Here is a 13,231-nt window from a genome sequence, read left to right as displayed (position 1 = left end):
TGAATTTCTTTGTGCCATTGTAGTTGTTACTGCTGATAGGTTTTAGCATTACTGCTAAAACTTTACTGGCTTTTATCTGATGGGTTTTTCCCCCCATTTTCCATCTGACCTTTGCTGACAGCAGCAGGGAGGGACGTGCTTGAGTGGCTGAGGTTTGTTATTTTCCCTTGTCAAAGCTCCATGTCCTGACCTAACTGAATTCAGCAAGAAATACGAAAATGGTAGAAGGAGGTTCCCAAAGCTGCTTTTCAGAGCAGCACAAGATGGGAGTTAAAGGTGGGCAGCAAATTAGTCAGTTATAAAGAAGTGTAAAGATTTGAATCTGTTTTTGTGGTTCACTGTTCATACATGAATCCCTGTAGTACCATGAAAACTGGCAGTATTGTGGACTGAGGCACAGGGGGTGGTTAGAAATGGTGGGGAACATGGGATAGGAGTCTAAAGCATCCCAAGTAAGCCAAAGGATCCCAAGAAATTCACCTGCTCCCCTGGGGTTTGCTAAGAACACGAGCTGTCTCCTGCTCTGCACTGGCACAGGGAGGAGAAGGCTTTTCTTATCCACATGGTGAGACCAGAGGAACTGGGTAAATAAATGGAGTTGCTGCACAACTGAAAAACTTTCCAGAGCTCTTTCCCATGGCAAGGATGAAGGCAGCAAAGAGAAGGGGACAGGGAATCCAGCAGGGCTGAAGTTCCTCTGCAAAAACTTCTAAATGTGATACTTTCTTGCATGTCTCAGAACCTCATTGCTGGCCTGGTCCTGGTTAGTTGTGGTAGGGCTGATTAAAGCTGGGCTTATCTTTGTTTCAAATGCTCTGAAGACCAAGACACTGCAGTTTGTTCAGTCTTTTACCTGAAATTGAAGGCCAGAGCCTGAACAGAACTATATTTTTTTCTGAAGTGAGTGCCTGCATCTTCTGTTTACCTTTGCTGCTTTTGCAAGCACTGACTAAATCTGAAAACTGTTTTGCACATGGATATTTTTATCAACAATTTATGCTGTATTTGTTTGTCACTGTAGGAGATTATCAGTCTTAATGTTGGCTCCGGAAAAATACCTTTTATTTTCTCACCTGAAGACAGCTATTCAGTAAAGTATGTACAATATTTTGCAAGCAGTTACCAGGCAATGACTTAAGGTTCATTTTCTCGTTGTCATGTCCAGTGTTATTTCCCATTTCTTGTACAAGCTGTGGCTGACTCCAGAACTCTGGCTAGCAGGGGTTCCTCTAAGCAGCCAGACCAATCTCATCTGCCCACCATGCTCATTTCTGAAAACTTCTGTTTGCCATAAATCTCACACAAGGCTCACTGTCAGAAGTTTCCTGACATTGCCCCTGTCATCCAACAGCTTTTCTTACTGTATAGTGTCAACTAAGGGAAAGAGAAGACTTCTTATGCTTCAAGGAGCTGGGAGAAATCACCACTATGAGCTGTATTTATTGCATAGATGTTCAGAAATGTACAATACAAAGAGTTCAATAAAAGCTGTTTGATTGCAGAATGGCTCTGGGTTGTTTTTTTTAATGCCAGTTCAAGCTTGTGGGTGTGTTAGACTGTAAGAAATTTGTGCAGAAGACCCCTGGCTGTCAGTGTGAGGCTGTGCAGTTCTTTCCATGTCTCCAGAGGGAGGCCAGTCCTGCCAGCATGAGCTCCTCGCTCTCCTGCCGGGTGTTCAGGTGCCTCCCCCCACACACAGTGCTCTGTCCTCAGCTTCATCTTCTTGCCCCAGTCCAGCAGCACGGGGTGACTTCATCTTGCACATCCTTCTCATGTGACACCTGAAATGCTGCTATTGCTGGCAACGAGTGCAGATCCCTGCTTTCCCTTTTGGCAGCCCCCTCAGAGGGGGAAGAAGGGATCCTGATGTCTCAGCCTGAGGGCAGCGGGCCAGCATCCCTGCAGTGCGTGGAGAGACCATTGCAGCAAAAGGCCAAAGGCTGCCCCAAGCACAGAGAGCTGCAGGAAGTGTGAGGGATCAAGTTCCACCTTGCAGGAGGCTGAGCACGGAGCTGGACAGGTTCAGGAATGCCTGGTGAGGTGCAGCAGGCTCTAGAGCAGGCCTCTGCTTCCAGCCAGGGCACAGCAGGCCTCTGCTTCCAGCCAGGGCAGCCACTGAGGGGCTCCTCAGCACCTCGGCAGCCCCAGGCCGGAGCTGGGAGCAGGGCCCTGCCCAAACGCCGTTTTTGCAGGAGCTCCTGACAGCTGAGTCACAGCCTAATGACAGCCCTGGGACCGAGCTGTCCCCAGCTGGGGAGCTGCCCCTCCTCCGGGGTCACCAGCAGGAAAATTACTGGGTACAATCAGCTGCGCTGGCTCTGCAGATAAAGGGAGGACTTCAGTCCAGGAAGGTGCCTTGTGAAAGCAATAAATTCCCTTTGGGGGAGAAGAAAAAAAAAAAAAAAGCACAACCACCAAGCCAGGCTCGTGTTGCTGATGGAAGTGCTGCTAGCTTTTGTCACGTGCTGGAGGATGGCGGGTGAGGGCAGAGCCCACAGCACCTGACTCCAGGGCACTGAGAGCACCCAACTCACCTGCCACCACCCTGTCCTATGGAAAAATCCACCTCTGCTTAGAGGAAAAGCCAAGTGCTGTTCACACTGCAGGTTTCACTGCTCTTTCAGGAGCTAAAAACATGCCATAGTTTCTCTCAGACCTGCCAGATCCCAGGCTTGGGGAGGTCACTGCCTCCTCCAGTGGCAACCAGCTGGGTTTGTGTGCCCAAAGAGAGGGCAAGGGCTCTGTGGGCACCACCTGGCCCTGCATTGCCAGGCACAGGCACTGCAGGTCCCTGGGGAAGCCGGAGAGCAGGCAGTGATTCACAGTGAGACCCTTTTGGATGCAGCAGGACCCAGGAATGAGCTGATCTGCCCCATGGGAGAAGCAGAGCAGGTCTGACAGTGAAGGGTGGGACACGCGGTGTGCTGGGAGCTGCTCATGCCTTGTGTTCCTTCCAGGGATTGCCAGCAGCTCTGCTCTTCCCTGGATGTCTCTGGAGCCTCCAGCAGCAGCTGCAGCATCAAAGGAAGCTCCTCAGATGTACTGAACACTCCATGGGTTGTACCAATGCCTTTTTGGGGCTACCTAAAAACAAAGGCCAGAAAAAATTAAGGTAAACAGCAGTTATATTTATTGAAGGGCTTTCAGGTGCATTTTGGGCAGACAAAGCCCTCCCAGGGGCTACACCCAAAATGGATATGGGTTTTCACACTTTTATAAGTTTGGTCCATTTGCACACTGGGGTTAATTTTCCAATTACAGCTTCAGGTAATGAAGTCATTTACCCCAAATTTACACCCCCTCACCTCACTTTTGTTTACATTTCTCAGGCCCAGAGACAGTGAGGTGTCCTTGATCCCCAGAACTAGAGAGGAACTGTGTTGTCTGACCAAAATGTGAAGACAGTAGCTAGCACTGTATTTGGAGTTTAGAGCTATACACAAAAAAAAATTACAGGATTACAAATATATGAAAAATATAAAAGCTAAAATCCTAAGGTATCAGTACAAGCAAATGGTGACCTCTCCTGAAACAGGTGGGTGTGATCAGCTGCTCCAAGGCAGTAACAAAAATGTAACTTTTCTAACCTATTCCTGCCTTGGCCTGGGACAGCTGGAATCGTCTTTCAGCTGCCATCATTTTGCACTGCAGTAAATCTTCTACACCATGTGTGTTGAACAGGTAAAAAAAATACTTTTAACAGCAAGTGACGGCCTCCCTTTTTCCCAGATGACCCACATTATTCAGATAGCAGGTACCATCACTAGTGCTCCAACTCACAGGCCAATTCAGCTCAACCAGAAGCAGTTTTAACCTCATGCCCTCACAGCAAGATGTTTTCTCTCTGCTGGCCAAAAATAAGCCAAGAACCAAGGAAAGCCTGTTCTGCCCTGAATTACTTGCTAAGCCCTCCCAAAACATTGCAAATCCTTCTCCTGTCATCTTCTCAAGCCCTGGTGTGGAGTTTCAACTGCTTTGATAAAGCCATTTTGAATATTAAATTACGTGGGAGGGAAAACGTGAATTTCTTCCCTCTTGGTACAGCAGACTCAGGAACATTTTAAAACCAGGTTGTCTCTTCTAGGGGAAAAAAAAAAAAATCAGTGGTGGGGGTGACTGTGGTCACTACAGGTCTTTCCTCCCAAGTGCCCAAAAGTAAAACCTGAGTGCTACATCCCCACAAGGGGGGATGGTTTGGGTTGGAAAGGATTTAAAGCTCATTTCATTCCACCCCCTGCCATGGCAGGGACACCTTCCACTCTCCCAGGCTGCTCCAAGCCCCAATGTCCAGCCTGGCCTTGGATACTTCAGGGATCCAGGGGCAGCCACAGCTGCTCTGGGCTGTGCCAGAGTCTTCCCACCCTCACAGTAAGATGAGGTGAGAATTATAAAACTCCCTCTGCAAGGAGTCGTTTGGATGGTGTTTTAACAGCAGAGTCCCTTTTCCCTGGGCATGGAGTTTTGTGTCACACCCTGTCATGAAAGCCCAGAGTCATCCCAGTGTTCTCAGCTGCCTCCCCCCATTTTTTTGGCTCTCCAAATTGCTCTTTCCAGTTGTTGCTTCCCAGCCTGGGAGTGCTGATGTTTAGCCAGTGGAATCCTGCAGGTTAAATGCTGCAAGGCAGCTCTTCAGGTAGAGGATGGGGCAGTGCAAGCCTGCTGGGGAATGAGCACTTGTGCCCTGTGCTGGCTTGTGTTTTTTAAACTTAGTAACAGCAGCACTGCAGAAGAGCAAGGTAAAGTGAGATTTTCTGATGTGTACAGGCTGTGAAATACCTGGTGTTCCTGTGTTGGTGGGAGCATGGCAAAGATTGCAGTGCAGACCCCAGCCCAGCTCCTCCTCTGCTCCTAACTGAGGCACAGGCAAAGCAAGAAAACCCACATCAAAATACCTGCTGGCCTCAAAAAAAAAAAAAAAAAGTGTGTGTGACTGTAGGGCTGGTGATGCTGAAGAGCCCAAGTGAAAAGCAGCTCTGGGGATGGTGGTGGTGGGAAAATATTGTTGTTTAAACCCAGCCAGCAACTAAGCCTGAGCATTCTGGCCAGATGCAGTGAACAGCTTTAACCTTGCCCTCCAAAAAGGGGACTTTTTTTCTTTTAAAGTCACCAAACTTGCCATTTAGACCTTTTTTTTTCTTCTTTTTTTTTTTTTCAAGAAAGCATTTAATTAAAAAAAATATTTCTTTACAGGAAGCATTTTATTTCAAAATTGTCTTCTGTCCCTCCAATACCCATCTAAATCTTGTTTCCTTGCAGGTTGAAAAGATCCCCATTTCTTGCAGTTTGGCCACTGAAGGGAAGAATCTTATTTTTGAGCACACACTGCTGCAGGAGACAACCAGGAAGGGGTGGCTGGGTTATTCTGTAACTACAATGCCCAGAAAACATAATTCTTGCTGGGGTTGGGGTTATTTGCACACTCTTCACAGGAGAGCTGCATGTACTCTGTCACATCAGATAGCCCCCAAGAGTTTTCTGTGATGGATTACCTCTGGCAATGTTTTCCAGAGAGTTCATTTATTGCAAAAAGACCAAAGATAAAGTAATCCCTGTGCTAATACCTACACCAGTCTTGTCTTCAAAGGTTTAATTCCAAAATAAGCATTCTGACAAGCCTTATTCTTGCCTGATCATGTCAGCAGTGGTGAAGTTTCCTTCACCACTGTATTCTGGAGGAGCATGGCCCCAGCACGGACCAGGCAGCTCTGTGTGCTGCCCTGGCTCTGGGAAGGAGTGGGGAAAAGAGGGACTGAAGTTCTCAGGGGCTCTTCCTCTTCAAGCAAAATCTGCATCCATGTAATTTCCTGATCCCCAGGAGCTGGTGTTTGGGAATCACCGTGGAGCAGAAGCTGTTCAGTGCTCTCAGCTGCTGTAATAGTAAAGCAGATGCATGAGAAGCAGGAGACAGGGGTTTTAGGGCTGGAGGTGGTGCAGAGACTAACCCCGGGATCCCAGAGGACACAGAGAGTCCCCACCAGACAGCACCTCAGCACAATGTGTCATTTCTGTCACCACTTCTGCCTGATTCAGCAAGGCCCACGCTGACACAGATGAGCTGGGTTTAAGTTCCAGCACAAGACACGAAACCAAAACAGCAACGAAATTCTACAACCAGCACCAAACTGCTGGGGGAAGGGTTCAGAGCGCTCCTGAAGATAAGTACGTATTAAAACAAACAATGAATTGCTTATCTTCTCTTTTATACCCCAGTCACCTCCCCTCGCAGAGCAATCAGGTACTGGGCACAGCGAGGTGTAGGGCAGGACCCAATCGTGTCCCCTGCCACCAGCACATATTAACTGGGGCTGAGGCTCAGCTCAGACACTTGGCTGACGGGCTGCAGGGGTGAGTAGTGGCTCATCTGTTCCCTCCCTGGGAAATGGGGACCCTCAGTGTCGTGGGGAGGTTTGGAATTTGGCAGCCCCTGCTCCCCATCCTGTGCAAAGGCTGATTCTCACCTGGGGAGTAGCTGCGCCTTCAGTAAGTCCTGAATGAATCAGGCAAGCAGGGAGGATTTGGCTTCACACTACGAGGTCAGTGGGGTGGTGGAGAGGGTCTTCTGGAGAGCTTGTACAACTCCATCCTTGGAGGTTTTCAAGATCTAAGGAGGGCAAAGCCCTGAGCAGCTTGGGCTGAATTTAGTGTGCCCCAGTTTTGAGCAGGAGGCTGGACTGGGACCTCTCGAGGTCCCTTCCAGTCTGGGTCATTCTGTGAAATTGATGCTACATTTGTCTTGCTCAATGGCAGCAATGCTATTTCTTTAGAATAAGGCAAGAAAAAGGCATTTTGCTTCTAATGGAGCGATCTTGCATGTCCCTCTTTCTGCCTTGCTGACTTCATCTAGGTTTTCCCTCACTTTACTTAATGAGCATCTTGATTTTCTTCCCCTTGAAGTTATCAGAGCAGTCTGATAACCTGATAACTGCAATCTCCTATCTGCAGAGTGCTCTACAAACATTAGCCTGTGTTCCTTGTCATAGATTTTCATTAATTGGCAGCAGCTGGGGGTTATCATTCCTGGTCTCTTGGCCTGCTTCCCAGTTCCTGTGGAGATTTCCATTTATCCTTTGCCCAGTCTTGTGCCCTCTCAAGATTCTCCATTCAACAGCAAGTAACGGGGCTGTGTGGACACTTCAGTGGCTCAGGTATATTTGGTGGCTGACCAGATCACACCTGAGCCTTCAGCCAGGGACTGGGAGGAGTGTTGGGACCCAGGTAAGAGTTTTGGTAATCCAGAGAGGATTTGTCTTCACTTTGTGATCTAAAACTGCACTGGAGGCAGTGTGGGGAGATGTTTGCACTGGACATTGCTCCTCTCTGCCATCCCTGGCTGCAGTCCATGGCTGTCCTTTCTCCTCACCCCCCACCCAGCCTGTGCTGATGGATGTCACTGAGGCTGGCAGCAAGGGACCAACTCAACCAGTGCTGTGTTAAGGCCTCCAGCAGTCCCAGATTCTTCCCATCCTTTGGTGCCATTTCAGGCCATCTGCTGTCTCATTTTGGGGGTTCCACACTTCAGGCAGTTTTCAAAGTTACCTTCAGAGCCACTGTGGGGATTTTGACACATATTAATGTAAATATGAATCCAGACTCTGATCACAGAAATGCAGTGATTTGAGAGTGTTTTGTAATGGAAGGAGGACATTCATGCCATTCCTGCAGCACCAGGAATTACCCAGCCCTTGAGGAGACACACAAGGCACTCTCCAGCAGAGAGGAATGTAGATGTTGACTAGTCAAAGGCCAGCCCTTGCTTCTTTGTTCCCTGGGTGTCTAGAAAATATGTCTGCATTCACTTTGGGTGAGAGAACAAATGAAAACCTCATTCTTGACTTATTTTTGTATCAGGTGTCAGGGAAACTGAACACAGTGAGGAGAATGCAACCTCATTTTAGAAGGTGGGAGCCAGTAATGCTCTTCCTTCCAAGAAGCTCTCCTGATCCAGGGCTGGAGGGGAGAGGGGGCTGTGGTGAGGCCCTGCAGCCCCAATAATTTCACCCTCCTGCCGTGTCCCTTTCCACCCCACCACGATTATGGTAGAGATGGGCATCACCAGGAAAAGGGAGGAAAAATCCTCACAAAATCTATTTTGCCAGTTGTTGATTTTTTTTATATTTTTATTTTTTTTTGGCTTAGATGTTTATTATTTTTTATTTATATTATAGTCTTATAAGTTGTGAGTTCTATAGTATTCACTAGAAAGCTACAAAATGGTTCTGTATCTACCTCTACAAGGTCTCTTAAGGAAAAACTGTCTAATTAAGAAATGACACCAATTATTTTTGCTTTTAATCTAATAACTAATTACTTATGTCTTGCAATGCGGACTTTTTCGTCTAATTACAAAATACTACTTAAACTTACGAAGAAGAAGGTGAAGATGAAGGATTAGCTACTGCTTTAAAGCTTCTATCTTAGTTTTATATATATTACTGTATTCTAAAACTTTGAACTCCAAGTTTTCTACTATGTGATATTACATACTTATTCAAAATACACACTCATAATCTTAGTGCTACTATTCAAATTTGGAAGTTTTCTCTATGGCTTCAGGTTAAATGTAGTGTTCTCTTGAGAGTCTGTGTCTTTCAACACAAAACTTCTAAAATTCTCAATTATCTAGAATTCTAACAGCCAGCATTTTGGGTGGTAACTGGTGAGCTCAGTTGTGAAAGCGTGCTGGCCACCTCTGATACTCTGTGGATTATCTCTTCTTTACCCACAGGTGACTTTTGCTCCTTCCCAGCTAATTAGATAGGTAAACACAGGTTTGCTTTGGGAGATATACTCAAGGCCAGCGTAAATCCTGTCTTGCAAGGAAATGAACCATTTTTTCCCCTTTAATCCCTGTCAATGAGCAGCAGTGGTGGGGAAGAGCACTGGGAAGCAAAGTTTGCTGGGAAAGCTTTTGTTGGCTGCAAGATCCAAGGCATTTTGGAGTGACTGCCCTGCACCCTCGTGGTTTCCTGCTGCTTTCTGAGGCTGGGGGTGGTGTCTCTGGAGAAGAAAAGGTGGCTGAGGGCCTGGTGTGGGGCTGGACCAGAGTTCACTGTCTGCTTTAGTTGTGGAGCCAGGTTGCAGCAGGAGGTTGTTGACCTCCATCTTCAGAGACGCTGTGGGGCCTCTGGATAAGGAGAAGGTTCAGCCACACACCATGGCCTGTTCCATCCCTCTGGTGTTGCTGGAGTAACAGTGGGGTGTGTTTCTGTGTTCCAGGGACAGCCCAGCCCTCAGGGACCAAACCCCAGCCCCATCCTCCTGGCCAGCGTGGAAACCACCAGGGAATCACGGCACGGACCTCGGGCTGTCCTGCCACGCTGCTGCAAAGAAAAACTCCCACCAGGAGGGTGAAAGGAGCAGGCAAGCAGGAGGAGGATGGCAGAAATGGTAATTAAGGCTGCCCATGGGCTCATATGTCAAGCCACAAAGAATTCAGATAATCAGGACTTAGCTACAAGAGCGTGCTGGCCACTGTGAGCCACAGCTACTGGCAGGGAGCTCAGGGACTGAGGGGGGACGGGGCTGTGGCTTCATGGCCTGTGGGGGAGATGAAGCTCCCCAGCTAAACTAAACTGGATTTCCCATGGCCCCTCCATGTGGCAGCGGGTCCAGCCCTACTGCAGGCAGTTCTCTGTGTTTAGAAATGGGATGTTTATTCTTTGAGTCACTGGTTTGGTTCTGTGAGATGGCAAAATGTTGTCTCTGTTCTCAGTCTAAAGTTAAATGCAGAAGGAATGTCCAACATTGTGTCTTTGACCATTTCTACTGCAGCAAAGGTAAGGAAAGGGTTAGATTTGCTCTAATTGCAAAATGCACCACCACAGAGGTGTAGGGAGACAGGGCAGACAAAGCAGCTTTCATCATCAGTCTAAGTGAGACACAAGTCTCCATCCATGACCCTATGGAGTTTCAAGGTCCCTTTATTCAGTAATGGTTGAATCAAGGTAAATTCATTCTGTGAACAAGCCAGAAAAGGAACATACAGATACCAAAACTCATGTGGGTTTTCTCCATGTGGTTTGTTTCCTTAGCACAGACGAGTGGTGGATGGATTGCAGAGAGGATCAGAGCAGAGAGGTCACACCAAACCTGCATGTAACCCTTGTTTCTGCTATTGTTCAGTAGCAGATGCCGAAAATAAATTTTAAGCCCAGACTCTTCCTTTTGTCTGTATATGCACCAGCAATACAGAGAGAGCAGCACACAAAATTGCCTTCCTACAGAGCAGTGATGCCATTAGGGCTTGTGTGCTTAAAATCTGCTACTGAACTCAACCTTTTCTAACTTATTTAACCCTTTTCTCATTCCAATTTTTTATCTGCTCTGTCTTTGTAGTTGTTCCTGATGATTCCATTCTGCCTTATTATTTATTGCTCATTATTTGATGCACCTTCAACTCCCCCAGGATTTACAGCCTGCTCTCAGCACCAGCCTCTTGTCTCATTTCCAGCCTGATGAATCCTCCTCTCTTTAAGCTGCTTTACTGTGGGAGTTGCTCAGTACCCCTGAGCACCTTTGCTGCCCTTTGCTGTTTTATTTTTGTTGGTTCTTTTTTCTCAATTTTAATACACTTGGATGCGAGAGGAGAGGTGACCTCTAAGTCCCACCATCACCATAAAAGCATTCTCCAATTATTGCTGGATGGATTTACCTGCAGGTTCTTCACTGCTAGGGTGAAAAAAGCTGTTCTTGACCAAATAATTAAATTAAGAGCATAAAATTTTCTAGTGGAGGCGATGGTTTTGAGATGGGGAAGAAGATGTACCAGAGAGGATGCCCAGATGAGATATGGGGTCTAGCACACCACTCCAGAAGAACAGTTTTGTCATGGAATCGTGCAATTTCTAAGGTTGGAAAAGGCTGTTGTGATCATCAGGTCCAACCATGAACCCACACCACCATGTTCACCCTGAGTCTGTGTCCTCAAGTGCCATATCCATAGGAGTTTTGAACACTTCCAGGGATGGTGACTACACCACTTCACTGGGAATTCCATTCAAATGCTTTACAACCCTTTCATGACATCTTTTCCTAATGTTTAATCCAATTGTTTTTCTAATGTATAAACTCCCCTGGGGCAACTTGAGTCCATTTCTTCTTGTCACACCACTTGCTCCCTGGGAGAAGGGACTGACACTCCCCTCACTACAACACCCTTTCATCTGTTCATCTCCTTCCAGCCTCCTTCCATCCCTACAACCTCCTTACCCACCTAGATCCATGTGGCTGAAATGCCAGCAGGATGCTCCAAGCAGCCTGGCCACCCTGCCTTCACACCCAAATGTCATTTTTTTCCCTTCTGCAGCTATTTTTCTCCCAGATGTCTATGTGACCTCTATTTCCACCCCACAGGAGCTGAGTAAGAAGTGCCCCCTGGTGAATGGCAGGGGGGCAGGAAGTCAGGACAGCACGTGGACCCTTCCCAACTTGCCCAGTAAGTGCACATGGACAGCCACAACGCCTGCCAGCAAGTCTCCACACTCCTGTGTTCCCTTGTAAGTAATTCCTCCGTGCTGATTACTTCAGGGTGCAGTTCAGCACCTTTTCCTGGAGGTGAAGCTCTCTTGTTACACCAGGATGGTCGTGGCCAGAAGCCAGCTGTTGTGTTAATGATGGTTTATTTTACAGATGGAAAAAGCAGCTTGGTAGCTCCTCTCCATGAAGATCTTTTTCACTCCCTTTTATTTCACAGAAGGATGTGGCTGGCTCAAGTCTGGGCTCTGTGTTCTCCAGAGCTTCTGCTTGTTTGGGGCATCTTATTTTAGATGGCTGAGAGCCCTTCACAGAAATGGATTACCAGGGCCTGGGCTTTTATATCAGTAGCAAATGGCCACAGTGCAGAGAAAAGTGCTTACTCTGAGCTGTTCTTGCCCTCACAGCAGCAGGTTCCCTCCCAGGGTGACGTGAGGGCCCAGACTAGTCTTGACAAGAGGTGCTTTAATGACCCTGCAAACCAGACACAGACAAGCTACTAAAGATAAGGCTGTCCCATAAATGTCAGAGGAACTGCAGACACGTCCCTGCAGTGCAGAGATGTGGAACTCCACTCCAGCAAGTGGAGTAAAACTCCTGGAATTCAGCTCCAGGAACTGGAGGCCATGGAGCTGCATGGTCATGCCTGACCACAGGGCAGGCAGAACAAGGCCAGGGCACAGCCACCAGCATGTGGGTAGCCCAGAGCAGCCTCTGAGTCTGGCCCATGAAGGAGGGAGGAATGGAATGCAGAGCCCTGGAGCTGATCCAGCAAGCTGTGCATCCAGGCACTCCCTCAGCGCAGCCCCTGCAGCTGGTGCCTGAGCATAGAATCAGCTCTTTTCAGTCAAAAAGGTTTTTTTTTTTCCTCAATTATCATTCTGAGCAGGATAAAATTCTTTTTTTTTTTTTTTAACCATTTAGCATCAGGGTGCCATGGTGGTGCCAGTGGCTGGGCCCATCCCACCCCCAGACAGGAGAAGGAGAGACATTCCTCAACCCTGGGCATCAAACACTGCTCTGGGAATGGAGTCTGGCTGTGGGGGCCCACACAGTGCTGCACACAGGGGCAGGAGCTGAAACATAACCCACTGTGTAGCAGGGTAGAAAATACACTGGGACACCTCACACCTCTGCAGCAGTGCGTGGAGGGAGAGGTGGTTTGGTTTCCCTGCTCTGGGTAAACCACAGATGGCAGCCAATGGAGCAAAAGTCTCTGGACTTCCTGAGACTCCCAGGTGAAATCTGATTGAGTTTTGGGGTAGAAGCAGAAGGAGGAAACAAGATTTTATTTTAATTAAGAATATTAAATATTTAAATTTTTTTGAGAGATAGAGATGTAGGCTGACATCCCTCGATCTGGTTCTGACCCAGCATAACCTCAGAGGGAATCCTTTGCTTTGCCAGGACTGGTTTTTCCCTGGACATCTCAAGGAATAGCAAGCCATGACTAAAAGCTGGAATCTTAGGGGAAAACCATCCTTGTCTGCTGTCCTGAACTGATACCAACATCTGCAGGATGCAATCCAGATGTGTAATGCAGTAACTCAGGTCACTCTCAAGAGAGCCAGGCTCCAGTGAAACTTTACCTGAAGGAGCCATGGCTCAGCCCCACGGAAATCCCCGAGCATTTCAGTGGCTTTTGGAGCAGATGGGCAATGGCTGCAGCTGTGGGGGGAGCTCTTTTATTGTGGTATTGCCTCACATTTGGCAGCACTCAGTGGAGCCTGAGGTGTCTCTGCAAACTCTTCCCACGGAG

At 47.7% G+C, this 13,231-nt stretch overlaps 1 protein-coding gene across 2 annotated transcripts in view; it reads left to right on the top strand.

Annotated features, from left to right (window-relative positions):
• The first annotated feature begins 1,609 nt into the window (after nt 1-1,609).
• Nucleotides 1,610-13,231, top strand: part of LOC128803426 (cystathionine beta-synthase-like) — a 29,822-nt gene continuing 18,200 nt past the window's right edge. For both annotated transcript variants that reach the window (XM_053970377.1, XM_053970376.1), the window contains exons 1-4: nt 1,610-2,351; nt 2,958-3,112; nt 9,217-9,387; nt 11,353-11,495. In XM_053970377.1, the coding sequence (XP_053826352.1) occupies nt 9,376-9,387; nt 11,353-11,495 (155 nt within the window). In that variant the 5' untranslated portion in view covers nt 1,610-2,351; nt 2,958-3,112; nt 9,217-9,375. The remainder of the gene's footprint in view (nt 2,352-2,957; nt 3,113-9,216; nt 9,388-11,352; nt 11,496-13,231) is intronic.

Source organism: Vidua macroura, chromosome 2, assembly GCF_024509145.1.
Source record: "Vidua macroura isolate BioBank_ID:100142 chromosome 2, ASM2450914v1, whole genome shotgun sequence".
Lineage (NCBI taxonomy): Eukaryota > Metazoa > Chordata > Aves > Passeriformes > Viduidae > Vidua > Vidua macroura.
The sequence above is the reverse complement of the archived record's forward strand: the minus strand, read 5'-3'. Positions and strand labels throughout refer to the sequence as shown.